Raw genomic sequence first — 17,645 nt, forward strand, 5'->3', positions numbered from 1 at the left:
TCAGTACAGTCCCTGTCAAATTCATGGCCGACTTCTTCATAGATATTGGCAAGCTGATTGTAATTACTGTGAAATTACAGGGTACCCAGAATAGCCAAAAGAATCTTAAGGAAAAAATAGAAGGATTCACACTTTGCTATTTTAAAACTTACTACAAAGCAAGAGTAAGCAAGTCAGTTTGGTACTGGCATAAGGATAGACATAAATAAATGGAATAGAATTGGTAGTCTAGAAATAAAGCCATATCAACTAATATTCAACAATGGTGTCAATACCATTAAGTGGAAGAAAGAATTTCCTTTTCAATAAATGGTGCTGGCACTGCTGGCTTAGCCACATGCAAAAAATGAAGTTGGACTCTCAAACCATATTTTAAAAATTAATTCACTATGAATTAGATAGCTAAATGGAAGAACTAAAACTATAAAACTCTTAAAACAGAGATAAGTCTTTGTAATCTTGAATTTGGAAAAGGATCCTTAGATATGCATTAGAAGTACAACCAAGAACAACAACAAAAAGTTAAACTTAAGAAAATTAAAAATGTTTGGGCTTCAAAAGATACTATTAAGAAGTGAAAAGATAATCACAGAATGGAAGAAAATATTTATAAATCTTATATCTGATAAAAGACATATTAGAATATGTGAGGAACTCAACAACTTAATAACTATGGCATAAATAATCCAATTTAAAAGGCAGAGTTTCTACATAGAGATTTCTTCAAAGAAGATAGTCAGATGGCTAATATGCATATAAAAGTTGTCAGCACCGTTAGTTATCAGGGAAATGCAAATCAAAACTGTAAACAAGATACTACTTCATACCCAGTAGGATCAGTTCAGTTCAGTCGCTCAGTGTCCAACTCTGCGACCCCATGGACTGCAGCATACCAGGCCTCCCTGTCCATCACCAGCTCCCGGAGCTTGCTCAAACTCATGTCCATCGAGTTGGTGATGCCATCCAACCATCTCATCCTCTGTTGTCCCCTTCTCCTCTTGCCTTCCATCTTTTCCAGCATCAGGGTCTTTTCCAATGAGTCAGTTTCTTCACATCAGGTGGCCAAAGTATTGGAGTTTCAGCTTCAGCATCAGTCCTTCCAATGAATATTCAGGGCTGGTTTCCCACTAGGATGGTTAGAATCAAAAAATCAGATTAAGTGTTGGTGAGGCTGTGGAAAATTTGAAATCTTCATAGACGGCTGGTAGCAGTGTAAAATGATGCAGCCACTTTGGAAGATAATCTGTCAGTTCCTCAGATTGTTGCACATCAAGTTATCACGTGACCCAGCAGTTCAACTCCCTAAGTATATAGCCAAGGAAAATGAAAATATAAGTCCACGCAAAAACATGTACATGAATTGCAGTAGTCATAACAGTAAAAAATGTCCATCAGCTGATTAGTAGATTTTTTAAATGGAGTATTATTTGGCCAGAAAAAGGGAAAAGTACTGTTAACATGCTGCAGCATGAGGGAACCTTGAAAAATCATGCTAAATGAAAGAAGCCATTCACAAAAGAGTACATAAAGATCAAGAATCCAGCACAGGGACTATGGTCCAGTGGCTAGGAATCCACACTCCCAATGCAGGAAGCTGGAGTTTGATCCCTACTTGGGGAACTAGATCCCACATGCCACAGCTCAGAGTTTGCATGCTGCAGTTAAAGATCCCACATGCTGCAACCTGAGTGCCACAACTAAGACCCGATGGAGCCAAAAATAAATAAATGTTTATATATATTTTTAAAAAGACTTTTCTACCAGCTCCATGGAAGGCAGTGGAGAGTTACTTTCAGGATTCTGAAAACTATTAATTATTGATCTCAAATTCCATTTCCAGTCAAACTATCAATCGTGTGAGGGCAGGGTAAAAATATTTTCATACATCCAAGGACTCAAAACATTGCCTCTCTTGCACTAGTTCTCAGGAAACCACAGGCTATTCTCTGCCACAAAGAGAATCTAGGATAAAGAACAAGGCTTGGAGTCCAAGAAGCAGGGGATGTAATAGAGAAAAAAGAGAAAAGGAGCTTTATGGTCTATGTCCATATTTAGAGAGCAGACACTGCTTGTGGAAGCACACAGGGCTTCTGTAGCGATACTTCTAAGGAGGGGAAAGGATAGATGGAAACACATTTCTCCTGTGTTTGACCAGATCAAGAGGAAATGTTCAGTTCTCTTGGACAGTTCAATAATGAAATAATAATTGGCACATAGAAAGCTACTTTAAACAAAAATTAAGGCAGTTATTAAAACAAGAAAAGCTAGACTTTGTAAAGAAAGTGTAGTAAATTATACTTGGCTCTGATATGATGTTAATCCTGAAGATTAACATCATATCTCTTAAATCATTATTCTTATGATATGATGTTATTATTCTGGGAAACAGATTTCCCTTTCCCCATCTTCTCAAATGGGGGAAAGGGAAATCTGTTTCCAAGAATAACTTTTTCATAATACAAAGTCATTTAGAAAAATGAAAAAAAATCAGAAAATAGCACCACACATGTGTTACTTAGAAATATAAAGGTAAGTACCAACAGAAACAAGGAGTTGAAAGTGATTACTTCTAAGGAGGCAGGCAGCTACTGTTTCTCATTATGTCTTATGATCCTATTTGACTTTTAAAATATGTACATGTACATGTTTTCCTTGATTTAAAACATGATTAAGAAGAAAACAAGAGAGTGGACTTGTCTTGTAGCCAAAGAATACAGACAAGTTCCAGGCCCCCTCGCCTTTTTTCCAACTTTTATATTTCCTGCCCTCCCAACAGGAACCCCAGGCCACTGGCCTGTGCAGAATAGCTCTGACCTCTCTCAGTTTTCATGTCCTAAGTATTGCATAGAGGGAAATGGCATGCTTTTTTAATGTTTTGTAGACAAGAATACATTCAAAGAAATGTTAATTTGGAAAAATAAGTAAAAGGTGGAGGACTATATGCTAAGCAGTAGAAATATTCATAACTTTAAGGGTTGCAAGGAGGGGAGAAAGGCGACTAGAGGGAAGTGGGGATCTATAAGTGGCAAATAAGAGTTGTGTAGAACATCAAGAAGTAGAGCTTCTAAAAGGAGCAGTGTTCACAGGCTGCAGAGAAGCTGTGTGGATTGTGAAGTTGTTAGTTGGGTTTGAGCAGTTAGGAAGTTGTTCTTAACCTTTGATAGAGAGATTACTATAGATAAGTGGTTCTCATCTGGAAGCCAGTTCCCCCCATCCCCACTGTATGGGACATTTGGAAATGTCTGAAGATACTTCTGGTTATCACACCTGGAGGGATTGCTTTCAGGCTATTGGCTTCTGATGAGTAGAGTCCAGGGATCCAGAATGCACATGATAGGTCCCAGTAACAGCGACTCATCTGACCCAACATTTCAGTAGCGCTAAGATTAAGAAGCTCTGCTGTAGGTTAAAGAAAGATAAAGAAAGGAACACTTCAGTTCAGTTCAGTCGCTCAGTTGTGTCTGACTCTTTGTGACCCCATGAATTGCAGCACGCCAGGCCTCCCTGTTCATCACCAACTCCCGGAGTTCACTCAGACTCACTTCCATCGAGTCGGTGATGCCATCTGGCCATCTCATCCTCTGTCATCCTCTTCTCCTCCTGCCCCAATCCCTCCCAGCATTCAGGGTCTTTTCCAATGAGTCAACTCTTCGCATGAGGTGGCCAAAGTATTGGAGTTTCAGCTCTAGCATCATTCCTTCCAATGAACATCCAGGACTGATCTCCTTTAGGATGGACTGGTTGGATCTCCTTGCAGTCCAAGGGACTCTCAAGAGTCTTCTCCAACACCACAGTTCAAAAGCATCAATTCTTCGGAGCTCAGCTTCTTCACAGTCCAACTCTCACATCCATACATGACTACTGGAAAAACCATAGCCTTGACTAGACGGACCTTTGTTGGCAAAGTAATGTCTCTGCTTTTCAATATGCTGTCTAGGTTGGTTGTAACTTTTCTTCCAAGGAGTAAGCGTCTTTTAATTTCATGGCTGCAATCACCATCTACTGTGATTTTGGAGCCCAAAAAAATAAAGTCTGACACTGTTTCCACTGTTTCCCCTCTCATGAAATGATGGGACCAGATGCCATGATCTTCGTTTTCTGAATGTTGAGCTTTAAGCCCACTTTTTCACTCTCCTCTTTCACTTTCATCAAGAGGCTTTTGAGTTCCTCTTCACTTTCTGCCATAAGGGTGGTGTCATCTGCATATCTGAGGTTATTGATATTTCTCCCGGCAATCTTGATTCCAGCTTGTGCTTCTTCCAGCCCAGCATTTCTCATGATGTACTCTGCATATAAGTTAAATAAGCAGGGTGACAGTATACAGCCTTGACGTACTCCTTTTCCTATTTGGAACCAATCTGTTGTTCCATGTCCAGTTCTAACTGTTGCTTCCTGACCTGCATATAGGTTTCTCAAGAAACTGAACATCTATTTGTTGAGCATCTCTGTTCCAGGAATTTTAGGAACACAGTCTAATTTGAAGGTGAAAAGTGAAAGGGAAGTCGCTTAGTCATGTCTGATTCTTTGTGATCCCATGGACTGTAGCCTACCAGGCTCCTCTGTCCATGGGATTTTCCAGGCAAGAGTACTGGAGTGGGTTGCCATTTCCTTCTCCAGAGGATCTTCCTGACCCAGGGATCAAACCCAGGTCTCCCAAATTGTAAGCAGATGCTTATAATTTGAAGGTAGTGATTGTGTATTATTTTCTTGAGAAAGAAGGGGAAAAAAAGTATAGCAGCTGCCTTGAAAGGGAAGCAGAGTTGAAAAAATTAATTGAAATCCTTAGCGCAGTGTTTGGCACATATTCAGTATTTAACATGTTCATTAAGAATCAGTAAGTTCATTTATAGATGTTTCAGTTCAGTTCAGTCGCTCAGTTGTGTCCAACTCTTTGCAACCCCATGAACTGCAGCACACCAGGCCTCCCTGTCTATCACCATCTCTTGGAGTTCACTCAAACTCACTTCCATCGAGTCAGTGATGCTATCCAGCCGTTTCATCCTCTGTCATCCCCTTCTCCTCCTGCCCCCAGTCCCCCCCAGCATCAGAGTCTTTTTCCAATGAGTTAACTCTTCTCATGAGGTGGCCAAAGTACTGGAGTTGCAGCTTTAGCATTATTCCTTCCAAAGAACACACAGGGCTGATCTCCTTTAGGATGGACTGGTTGGATCTCCTTGCAGTCCAAGGGACTCTCAAGAGTCTTCTCCAACACCACAGTTCAAAAGCATCAATTCTTCGGAGCTCAGCTTCTTCACAGTCCAACTCTCACATCCATACATGACTACTGGAAAAACCATAGCCTTGACTAGACGGACCTTTGTTGGCAAAGTAATGTCTCTGCTTTTCAATATGCTATCTAGGTTGGTCATAACTTTTCTTCCAAGGAGTAAGCGTCTTTTAATTTCATGGCTGCAGTCACCATCTGCAGTGATTTTGGAGCCCCAAAAAATAAAGTCTGACACTTTTTCCACTGTTTATTAAATACTAATTACTATAGGAGAAACTAAAATTAAATATACATGTATTTGTATGCTTATCTTTCTTATTAGTTTACAAACTCTATATAAGTAGAGTATCTGTTTTACTTATTTCTCTACTCTACATAGAGCTGATCTTTCCATAAATAAACTAAATGCATATATTTTTGCTTAATAGAAGAAGGCATATTTATGAATTAGTCATTCTTCACAAAAACAGTATATAACAGTTAACTCCATTGAATTATAGTCAGTTCTTTACATTTTTTCCCTCCCTACTGGACCATGAGCAGCACAAGAGTAGAACAAGTTAGCTTAGCCATCTCTGTACCATTCAGGACCTAACAGTATGCCTGGCACATAATAGGTACCCAGTAAAATGTTTGTTCAATAAATGAATGAGCTCACAATCAGTGTCTGAAATGTATTTTTTGAGTGCTAGTTGTTGACATCCCAGAAGAAAAGGAATATGATATAAAAGTAAGTGTTAGATGGTCTTCTATATAATGTAAGTCTTCTGTTTTATGTATTTTCTTCCATATTTAGAACTTTAGAATGTTTACCCAAAAAAAAAGAATTAAGATGAAACGTCCTTTAAAGTTCTATTTTATTTTTCTTATTTCTGCAGTGCTGAATTGTCCCAAGGTCGCTGTTGGGATGGCCTAGGCTCTCCTCCAGATTCCCCATCTCCTGGGAGTGATGTGTATTGCAGCAGTGAGCCCAATGACCCTCAATATGACCAGAGTCTCCTGGAGAACTTATTTTATACAGCACCTGTAAGTTACTGAATCTGAAAGATTAGGAATTGGAGAAATTAAATAATTGCTTCTCTTGTGTTAATCATAGAGTTATTAATAATATTAGTGGGTGTAGGCACATTACCACTTGTCAGACAGAAAGCTATTCCTTTTACATAATTATAACAACAGTCTGAAGAGGAGGGTGTTACCTTCATTCTACAGATGAGGAGATAAGACTAGTAAGATTAATTATTTTGTCCAAGTACACATACAAATAAGTGTTGGAACCAAGATTCAAGTTCAGGTTTGCCTGAGTCCAAAGCCTATGGTCTTAATATATTGTATGGCTTCCTTAGAGCTCTTTGAAGGAAGAGCTAATTTATGTATACTCTCAGAACCACCCTTGACTGGTATCTTTTCAGATACAGATGTTCCAGAAGTACCTCTACTCATGGGGAACAAATATCCCTACTGACCCAAGAACATTCTCTTTTCAGGCAGTTTTAGCATTTTCAAAGTTCTTTCTTATATCAAGCTATATGTTCCATTCATTGGTTTAGCATCTTGTAGAAGGCAATGGCACCCCACTCCAGTACTCTTGCCTGGAAAATCCCATGGACGGAGGAGCCTGGTGGGCTGCAGTCCGTGAGGTCGCTAAGAGTAGGACACGACTGAGCGACTTCACTTTGACTTTTCACTTTCATGCATCGGAGAAGGAAATGGCAACCCACTCCAGTATTCTTGCCTGGAGAATCCCAGGGATGAGAGAGCCTGGTGGTCTGCTGTCTGTGGGGTCACAGAGAGTCAGACACAACTGAAGCGACTTAGCAGCAGCAGCAGCAAAGTATATGGGGCTTCCCAGGTGGCACAGTGGTTAAGAATCTGCCTGCCAGTACAAGAGATGCAAGAGACTAGGGTTTGATCCCTGGATTGGGAGGATCCCTTGAACTAGAAAATGGCCACCTGCTCCAGTATTCTTGCCTGGAAAATTCCATGGACAGAGGAGCCTGGCGGGCTGCCATCCATGGAGTCACAAAGAGTCGGACACAACTGAGCCCACACAGAGTATATATAAAATAAGTTCATTTACTGTTCCACAAATAATACTTTATATTTGTGAAGATCGCTATCGTATTCCCCATTTTCTGTTTCTCCAGGTCACCAGAGATCTGAAATATAATGTAGTTTATATCAGCTCAGTGGAAAGACTGAGAGCTACCAGGGTACAGAAGAGGCAGGGAGAACTTTTACATGAGATTGTCAGGAAGGAGCGTCATGAGGGATAAGGGATTTTAACTGAGACTTGAAAAATAGTTTCAGAACGATAAAGGATGTGAAATAGGAATAGAAAGAATGACCTGTTTAGAGAAGCAGTTTGTGTACTACCAGGCATCTAGTTTGATTGGGTAAGAATTCATGTGGAGGGGTATCAACAAGGTGAGCTAGCACACTGCAACCAGTCTGTGAAAGTATTTGAATATTAAGTGAGGAGGAAACGACATGACCTAAATAGTGTTCTAGCAATGTTAACCTAGCAATTATGTAGGAGGCCGGCTGAGAGGAGAATAACAGGAGCAGATAGGAAGCCATTTTTGGTGTTGAAAGCATGAGAAAGAGACAGAAAGAGCCAGAATGAGAGTGGTAGCTAGCAGTGGGGTTGGAAAAGAGGAGATGGATTTAAAAGACATTGTGAATTGTTAGGATTTCATGACTTTCTACAATAAAAGTCATCGCTGATACTGTTACCTGTAGGAGAAGAGAAAGGGAGCTTACTTTGTTCTTTAATTGGAGGATAATTGCTTTATAACCTTGTGTTGGTTTCTGCTATAAACAACATGAATCAGCCATAAATATAAATACATCTCCTCTCTCTTGAGCCTCCCTCCAGCCCACCCCATCCCACCCCTCTAGATTGTCACAGAGCACTAGACGGAGCTTCCTGTGTTTTACAGCAGCTTCATACTAGCTATGGGAACTCATATTGATTACACATTTTCTGTGTCAGAGAATTTATGTTACCTATTATTCAGAATTGTCCAAAATGTTTGAAATTGATTATTTCACTTAATTCTTTTGCTAGCCCCATGAGATAGTGTCATCTCTTTTACATATCATTAAATAAAAGACTTAAGAGACGTTAATTGCTAGTAATTATTAATAGGTGGCAGAACTAGAATTCTTACCGTAGTCTGGCAAAAAGCCCATGTTTTTCCCCCAGAACATATTACCTCCTAAGCCTTGAGCACTGCATTAGAGTGGTGAAAAAAATTAGTCTTTGCACCCATGTAGTTAGGTGATACTGTACAATCATTTTGCCCCAAACTGTGGTAAAAATAGAGGCTTTGGAACCCACGGAGAGCAAGATCTGCCTTTACTACTTACAGCTGTAAATCTTGGAGAAGGAAATTGCTACCCACTCTGGTATTCTTGCCTAGAGAATCCTGTGGACAGCAGAGCCTGGTGGGCTGCCGTCTATGGGGTCGCACAGAGTCGGGCATGACTGAAACGACTTAGCATGCATGCATGCATTGGAGAAGGAAATGGCAACCCACTCCGGTATTCTTGCCTGGAGAATCCCAGGGACGGGGGAGCCTGGTGGGCTGCCGTCTGTGGGGTCGCACAGAGTTGAACACGACTGAAGTGACTTAGCATGCATTGCATGCATTGAAGAAGGAAATGGCAACCCATCCAGTATTCTTGCCTGGAGAATCCCAGGGACAGAGAAGCCTGGTGGGCTGCCGACTATGGGGTCGCACAGAGTGGGACCCGACTGACATGAGTTAGCAGCAGCAGCTGTGAGTCTTAACGGCACCTAACTTCTCTCAGCATTCATTTTCTCATTTGTAAAAATTGAGATGAGGATGCCTTATAGGAATGTAATAAGTACTAAAAATACACATGCAGCATTTAACATAGTACCAGATACATAGTAGGCAATCAGTAAATAGTCATTGTTGTTGTTATTATTGAGAATTTGAAAGAAGAATCTAATTTTGTTTATTTTCTTTGAACTGAACTTGTAGGTTATTTTTATGAACTTCGGGTTATTTTTGTGTAGCCAAGAGAAACATAGGATTGTCTGCCTAGTATCAGTTCTTTCTTGATTACTACCTTCAGAGAAATGGTTTCATTACCTCTATCCCCAAAGCAGTTATCTTTTAGTGCCCCTCTTCTCTTTTCTCTCCCTCAATAGAAATCTGATACCAGCGTCAGTGATATCTTCAGTGAAGATGATGATGTCCCTTCTAAAACAATGAGCCAGTCAAAAGCTCTTGCCAGATCTCCTAAGGTTCTAAAATCAAATGATCATAAGTCGAAGAAGGAGATGGGTAAGAAAAATAGGTGAGCCTCTTTATGAATGCTTGTTTAGAGGCAAAAACAAAGAAAGATTATTTTTACAAGATCTCCTCATGTGAAATGACCTGTGTTTGCCAACACTGTCAGACTGGTTAAGTGAATTACAGTAATGCATTAAGTATTGCAATCCTTAAACATGTAATAACATGAAAAGATGGATGTAGTAAAATGATTAAGAGAGAAAGCAGAATTCTGGATTGTATTTGTACTCTGTTACACTTAATGTAGAAAGTATACATAAAGCAAATGAAAAGGAATACACAAAAGTGATGATAGTAGTTTATATTAAAGTAGTAACTGAAGTAAAGTCTTGTTGAAAACCTGATTCTATAATATCAGTTTCTATACTTGTGTGGAGATAAGCCTTTGGATTACAAGAATGTTTTTATAGTTTTTGAGATTTTTTTCACTGTAAATTAGGACTAAGGCCATTACTCAGTCCTTGATAACTTGTGCATTAAGATGCCTGCTGCCCTTCTTTCCTCCTGTTGCCTGTACAAACTAGATCATTTCATATTTGGCTTCTGACAGTCTGCCTCACTACCTGTATGAACTCCTTTCAGGAATATTGTTGAACAGCAGATGCTATCAGAAACTCCAGAAGATGCCCAAGGGATGACACTAAGTGTGGATAAACTGGCCCTTCTGGGTAGAACACATTCAGTCAGAATCATCATCGAAACAATGGGAGTTCCTCCAGATAGTCCTCAGGATACCTCTGGCAAAAAAACTTTTCCTGGGAGACCACCTAAGCTGACATCAAAAAAGCGGTATGTCTCTCACATGGGAAAACTCATTGTGACATTCCTGGAAAGTATTTGTGATGAGAAGAAGAAATTATATTGTACTTAGTGTTTTCATATGCTTCATCGATCAATAAAATGTACTAAATCTCCCACTAGGTCCCAAGCACTAAAAATCTTGAGAATAAAGAAACTTAAGAGCCAGGCTTTGTTCTTCCATGCCTTATAGTCAGCAGGAGAGAGAAACATTTGAATGGCTGCTATAATAGGGCTTTAGGGGCCAAAAGAGATGTTTTATATGAAAAGTGCTGTACGAACACAAGATTGGTGAAGGCTTTGAAAAGAGGAAGTCCTCTGAGGACCTGGGGTTCTAAAAACAAGGCTTTGAAAGATATGTGGGATTTATCAGAAAATAAGTTTGTTATTTGGTTTGTTTTTTAATTGTTTTGATTTTTTTCAGCACCTTCTTTGTGGAATATCACTTTCCTGTGGGCTTTTCCAAAAATGGATTGACAAAGACCACTTTGATCACTGAGGTCGTTCGACTTGCATCCAGTAAAATTATAGATGGAGGTAAGAGAGAATTTGATTTCTGCTCCTTAGACATTTTGGCGTTGGGAGGATTTGTCAATCTGTAATTACTCATATATTTCTATATTATCATAGAATCTTAGAGGTAGAAAGAATTTTGAGGTGACTTTATCTTACTCCTTTTCAAGTGAGGAAACTGGCCCAGAGGTTTATCCTGTCCTCCGGCTGTCCTCATGCAGGGCAGTGACATAGCTGAAACTGTACCTCAGAACTTGACTCTTAAATCACGTTCTTGCAGCTATTATTGTTTTCCTTTTCTTCCCTTTTTAAAATATCTTTATCAAGATACAATTCACATACCATATCATTCACCCATTTGAAGTATACAACAAGTGATTTTTAATATATTCACAAGTTGTATAACCATCACCACAATCTTAATTTTAGAGCATTTTTATCTCACCTAAAAGAAATCCCATATTAGCATTCATTCTTCAGTTCCCTCTTAGCCCCCTTTTACTAAGCAACTCCTATCCTACTTTGTCTCAATTTTCCCATCCTGGACATTTGATTTAAGTGGAGTCATACGATATGTGATTTTACTGACTGGTTTTTTTAACTTGCAATAATACTTCAACTTACAATATTTAAGTTGCTTTCTATACGTTGCTATTGAAAACAGTGCTTCATTGAATAGTATTGCACATACATCGTTTCTTATATGATATATTTCCAGCCCAAACATTAAAAATAAATACACTTAAAATAAATCCTTATTTGCCCTTAAAAACAGCACCTAAAGTAATTTAAAATACTCTTTTACTAGCGTCATTTTTTTCACTTTCTCCATCACCTTAAGGAAGAATTAAGGTATTCACATTTTTCATATGTTTTCTGTATACTTAAGTTACTGATAGCAACAAAAGGTACTGTATAGGTTTGTTCAAAGCATTCGAGAGTGTATAATTGATTCTGCTGGCTGAAGTATGTTTGAGAAGCTTTAACACAATTAATCTGTTTTTATCAAATCCCAATGCAAAGAAAAATGTTGGATTCTTTTCTCAGGTCTTACCTCTTCTACCTCCTATCCATATGACATTTGATGAGCTCCTTAAAACTTCTCTGAGCCTCACGTTCCCCATCTATAAACTTAAGATACAGCAAGGACATGGTTCTGATATGCACGAGTTTCAGTTAACATAGTATCTCCAAAGCAAGGACTGCCTGTACTACACAAGGGCTTAATGTACAGTCAGACAGGATAATGAATGTAAAAACATTAAACTCTAAAATAGCATATAACTAAAGGTAGTTTTCCCACTAGACCATTCAGATATGACCTAAAGCAAATCCCTTATGATGATACAGTGGAAGTGAGAAATAGATTTAAGGGATTAGATCTGATAGAGTGCCTGATGAACTATGGACGGAGGTTCATGACATTGTACAGGAGACAGGAATCAAGACCATCCCCATGGAAAAGAAATGAAAAAACCAAAATGGCTATCTGAGAAGGCCTTAAAAATACCTGTGTAAAAGAAGAGGAGCGAAAAGCAAAGGAGAAAAGGAAAGATATCAGCATCTGAATGCAAAGTTCCAAAGAATAGTAAGGAGACATAAGAAAGCCTTCCTCAGCAATCAATGCAAAGAAATAGAGGAAAACAACAGAATGTGAAAGACTAGAGATATCGTCAAGAAAATTAGAGATACCAAGGGAACATTTCATGCACAGATGGGCTCAATAAAGGACAGAAATGGTATGGACCTAACAGAAGCAGAAGATATCAAGAAGAGGTGGCAAGAATACACAGAAGAACTGTACAAAAAAGAGCTTCACGACCCAGATAATCACAATGGTGTGATCACTCACCTAGAGCCAGACATCCTGGAATGTGAAGTCAAGTGGGCCTTAGAAAGCATCACTACAAACAAAGCTAGTGGAGGTGATGGAATTCCAGTTGAGCTATTCCAAATCCTGAAAGCTGATGCTGTGAAAGTGCTGCACTCAATATGCCAGCAAATTTGAAAAACTCAGCAGTGGCCACAGGACTGGAAAAGGTCAGTTTTCATTCCAGTCCCTAAGAAAGGCAATGCCAAAAAATGCTCAAACTACCACACAATTGCACTCTTCTCACACGCTAGTAAAGTAATGCTCAAAATTCTCCAAGCCAGGCTTCAACAGTATGTGAACCGTGAACTTCCAGATGTTCAACCTGGTTTTAGAAAAAGCAGAGGAACCAGAGATCAAATTGCCAACATCTGCTGGATCATCGACAAAGCAAGAGAGTTCCAGAAAAACATCTATTTCTGCTTTATTGACTATGCCAAAGCCTTTGACTGTGTGGACCACAATAAACTGTGGAAAATTCTGAAAGAGATGGGAATACCAGGCCACCTGACCTGCCTCCTAAGAAACCTATATGCAGGTCAGGAAGCAACAGTTAGAACTGGACATGGAACAACAACTTTTCCAAATAGGAAAAGGAGTACATCAAGGCTGTATATTGTCACCCTGCTTATTTAACTTCTATGCAGAGTACATCATAAGAAACACTGGGCTGGAAGAAGCACAAGCTGGAATCAAGATTGCCAGGAGAAATATCAATAACCTCAGATATGCAGATGACACCACCCTTATGGCAGAAAGTGAAGAGGAACTCAAAAGCCTCTTGATGAAAGTGAAAGAGGAGAGTGAAAAAGTTGGCTTAAAGTTGAACATCAGAAAACGAAGATTATGGCATCTGGTCCCATCACTTTATGGGAAATAGATGGGGAAACAGTGTCAGACTTTATTTTTCTGGGCTCCAAAATCACAGTAGATGGTGATTGCAGCCATGAAATTAAAAGACGCTTACTCCTTGGAAGGAAAGTTATGACCAACCTAGATAGCATATTGAAAAGCAGAGATATTACTTCGCCAACAAAGGTCCACTAGTTAAGGCTATGGTTTTTCCAGTGGTCATGTATGGATGTGAGAGTTGGACTGTGAAGAAGGCTGAGCGCCGAAGAATTGATGCTTTTGAACTGTGGTGTTGGAGAAGACTCTTGAGAGTCCCTTGGACTGCAAGGAGATCCAACCAGTCCATCCTATGTCCTGGGTGTTCATTGGAAGGACTGATGCTGAAGCAAAACTCCAGTACTTTGGCCACCTCATGTGAAGAGTTGACTCACTGGAAAAGACCCTGATGCTGGGAGGGGTTGGGGGCAGGAGGAGAAGGGGATGACAGAGGATGAGATGGCTGGATGACATCACCAACTCAATGGACATGAGTTTGAGTGAACTCTGGGAGTTGGTGATGGACAGGGAGGCCTGGCGTGCTGCTGTGATTCATGGGGTCGCAAAGAGTCAGACACGACTGAGCGACTGAATTGAACTGAATAGTAGTTCACATTTGGGGGGCACTATAGTATCAGTGTTTTACATACATTAATCATGTGATCCTTTAAAACACATAAACATAGATGAGGAAAAAGGAAGCTAAGACATAAATCAATTAAATAACTTGGCTAAGATAATATAACTGATTTATGGTTGAACTAGAATTTGCACCTAGAACTTTTTTGATTCCAAATTGTGTGCACTTAATCTGTATTGCTTCTCATGCATTATTATTGTTGGCCACAGAGACTGAATTTTCCTTTTATCATTCTGAGAAGGATAATATGGGACATATGGAATAAGCATCAAATCAAGTATTGGAAGAGTTCTAGCTCTGGTTATACCAGACACTTAATTCTGTGACCCTGGACACAATGGCCTTTCCATCTGTGGGCCCCTCTCAATAATGACATGCAGTGGACAAGATATTTTCAGTATCTCCTTCAGCTCTTTAAAAAAAAAAAAAAGTCTTTTAGGGATTTTGCTAGCAATTTGTTTACATGAATTTCTTCTTCCCTTATTGCCTTAACTCACTTTTAGTTTAAAATAATAATGAGCTTAAGAAACAGAATTATATAAGAAATAAAATAACAGTGCCAAGACATACTTAAGTAGTAAGGAGAAATCCAAGTAGCACCAGGTTGATATAGAGTTCTTTTTGTAAAAGAGATTTTATAGTGTTTTAAAGTTTTAAAGTGCTCTTTTATCTGTTACCTCAGTTGATCCTCTCAGCACATCAATGAGGTGTAGGTGTTGTCTTAACTTGTCTTTCCTTAGTGGGAGAACAGGGAAACTGCTCCAGTGAGTGTGGGCTTGCTGGTTAACAGTTCCTGTGGATGGATCCAAATAACAAGGCCCAGATTCTGTCCATGAGTACCAAGAGAAATAAATAGAGTCAAGAATTAAGATGGCAAAGATAGAGATCAGTAGATCAAGTGAGCTGTTTGAATGAATATTAGAGATAGTGGATTCCCTGTATCTGGGCATTTTTTGTGTGGGTTCTTCAGATCCATTTTAAGGGTCTAGAAGTGAATGAACTGGAAGATCATTTTACAGGTGATAAATTGTGGCTGAAGTGGTTCATTAGTAAATAATAGAACTTACTCATATATCAAATGATTCTACCCCACATTCCTGTTTTTAAAACCTATTAAAGCCCCATAGCAGGGAGCACAGACTCAGATACTACCATCATTTTATCCCATTCACACTTGCTATTACAGCAGAAACCTTTTCCTTTCTGTCTAAAAAACAGACTCCATTCTGCCCAGCACTGCAAACGAACATCACACTTGTCCAAGTGTGACAAGAGGAGTCCCCTAGTCTTCAGTCAGAAAATAAACTCATTTTCATTATTATAGCTTTTGATTCAGTTCTTCTCTTCTTATCCCTCACTGTCCAGCCATCTCCCTTCTTTCATTATACTACCTATCAACTTGTCTTTTAAAACACTAAGCCATACCTTACACCCAGTGAAGTGTATGGTATGTCTCTTTACACATCCAGTGCTCATATGCTCGACACTGATGATTTCTCATAGCAAAGCAGAGCAACATAGCCCTCCTTATCTTCTCTGTACTGTACCCAGGGTTTTCGCTTTGTCTTTGTTATTTCAGTCTTAGAGGGATAGTCGCTTAGTTGTGTCCAAGTTTTTGTGACCCCATGGACTTAGCCCGCCAGGCTTCTCTGTCCATGGAATTCTACAGGCAAGAATACTGGAGTGGGTTGCCATTTCCTTCTCCAGGGAATATTCCCAATACAGAGATGGAACATGGATCTACTGCATTGCAGGCAGATTTCTTTACCATCTGAGCCACGAGGAAGTTTACTATTAAGAGACATTTCTAAATATAAAGACAGGTCAACTTAAAATGGTTGATTCACATTGAGATTTGATAGAAAACAACAAAATTCTGTGAAACAATTACCTTCAATAAAAAAATTTTTAAGTATCAGCAGATATATCCTTGCTGCTGCTGCTGCAGCTAAGTCATGTCAGTCATGTCTGACTCTGTGCGACCCCATAGACGGCAGCCCACCAGGCTTCTCCGTCCCAGGGATTCTCCAGGCAAGAACACTGGAGTGGGTTGCCATTTCCTTCTCCAATGCGTGAAAGTGAAGCTGCTCAGTCGTGTCCAACTCTTAGCAAACCCGGGGACTATAGCCTACCAGGCTCCTCTATCCATGGGATTTTCCAGGCAAGAGTACTGGAGTGGGTTGCCATTTCCTTCTCTGATATCTCCTTGACTTTACTTTATAATCTGTAGATAATACATTAGAATATGTAATGAATCTGTATACCTTTTCCAAAGTAATACCCGAGATAGAAATAGCAATAAAATTATAAATGGCTGTCATTAATCATAAGAAATAATTTAAATGAAGGTTATCTCTCTTGAAGAGATGGGGACTGGGAAAGTGGTCAGAAGGACATACAGTGTGCTTTTAACTTTATATGAAAAATAATGTTCCGTTCCATGTTGCTGAACGTTGTTCTGTTTTTGCCAAATACATCCTCTACCTCAAAGTACTGTCTGAATTCTTTATTAAAACTCTGCTTCCGGCTTTTGTTTTGGACTCTGTTACTTGTGTAGCCACCTCCTGCTCAGTGTCCTCTGAAGCTTCTACTTCTTTTCCGCTGTTCCCTGACACCTCGGTTGTCCTCACGCTTTCCCTTGAAGCCTCAATTGCCTTCCCTCTGTCCTCAGAAGTTGTAATATCCTTCCCATGGTCCTTCCAGCTCTGGTTGCTCCATGGCCACAGAAAGCTGCCAGCACCATGAATCATGCCACTTTTCCTGTCTTCTGTTACTGATGCAGTAGGGATATCAAAGCAAATACCCTGCTTTCCTTTGAGAAAGACCATTCCCTTCACTTTGGAATCAATATCCTCACCCAGTTGCTTTTTAAGTTCTTTACAAGCATAACTAATGTTTGGCAGTTCCATTAAGCACTGCAAGATCATGGTCACAAAGCCCACATCTCAGTTAAGGAGCACTGGTCTACCGATATAGCACTGAAATGTGGGCCAAGACTGCTGCCAGGGCTTCCATGGCTCCCTTCTCCTCAGCTTCTCAGCTGACTGCTTGAAGTGACTAATCACGGTGGGAGGAACAGAGTCAAAGTCCTATAACCCTAACACTTCTGTGAAATTACACTGATTGGATTCCTAAAAGAGATTTTAGTTAGATTTGAAAGAGAGGTGGGTGGTATCAAGGCATGAATTGGTGAAATGGCTCTAGTTGGATGGTATGACATGTGCTTATGTGTCTGGTTCTCCTTACAGTGGTGAAATTCCAGCAGAGATCTGTGTTTCCAGTACAGTTTGGTGGCCCAATGATCAGACACTGGTGGAATTCCAATCTTACTTTCCAAATTTACACAAAGAAAACCGCACAGAAAAAGGTACTTAAGTAATT

General features: G+C 39.7%; 1 protein-coding gene across 1 annotated transcript in view; it reads left to right on the top strand.

Annotated features, from left to right (window-relative positions):
* Window positions 1–17,645, top strand: part of C2CD3 (C2 domain containing 3 centriole elongation regulator) — a 126,909-nt gene that overhangs the window by 28,490 nt on the left and 80,774 nt on the right. The window contains exons 8-12 of the mRNA XM_070383735.1: window positions 6,106–6,253; window positions 9,411–9,559; window positions 10,138–10,344; window positions 10,778–10,890; window positions 17,513–17,631. Of these exons, the coding sequence (XP_070239836.1) occupies window positions 6,106–6,253; window positions 9,411–9,559; window positions 10,138–10,344; window positions 10,778–10,890; window positions 17,513–17,631 (736 nt within the window). The remainder of the gene's footprint in view (window positions 1–6,105; window positions 6,254–9,410; window positions 9,560–10,137; window positions 10,345–10,777; window positions 10,891–17,512; window positions 17,632–17,645) is intronic.

Source organism: Bos mutus, chromosome 15 (assembly GCF_027580195.1).
Source record: "Bos mutus isolate GX-2022 chromosome 15, NWIPB_WYAK_1.1, whole genome shotgun sequence".
NCBI classification, from domain to species: Eukaryota; Metazoa; Chordata; class Mammalia; order Artiodactyla; family Bovidae; genus Bos; species Bos mutus.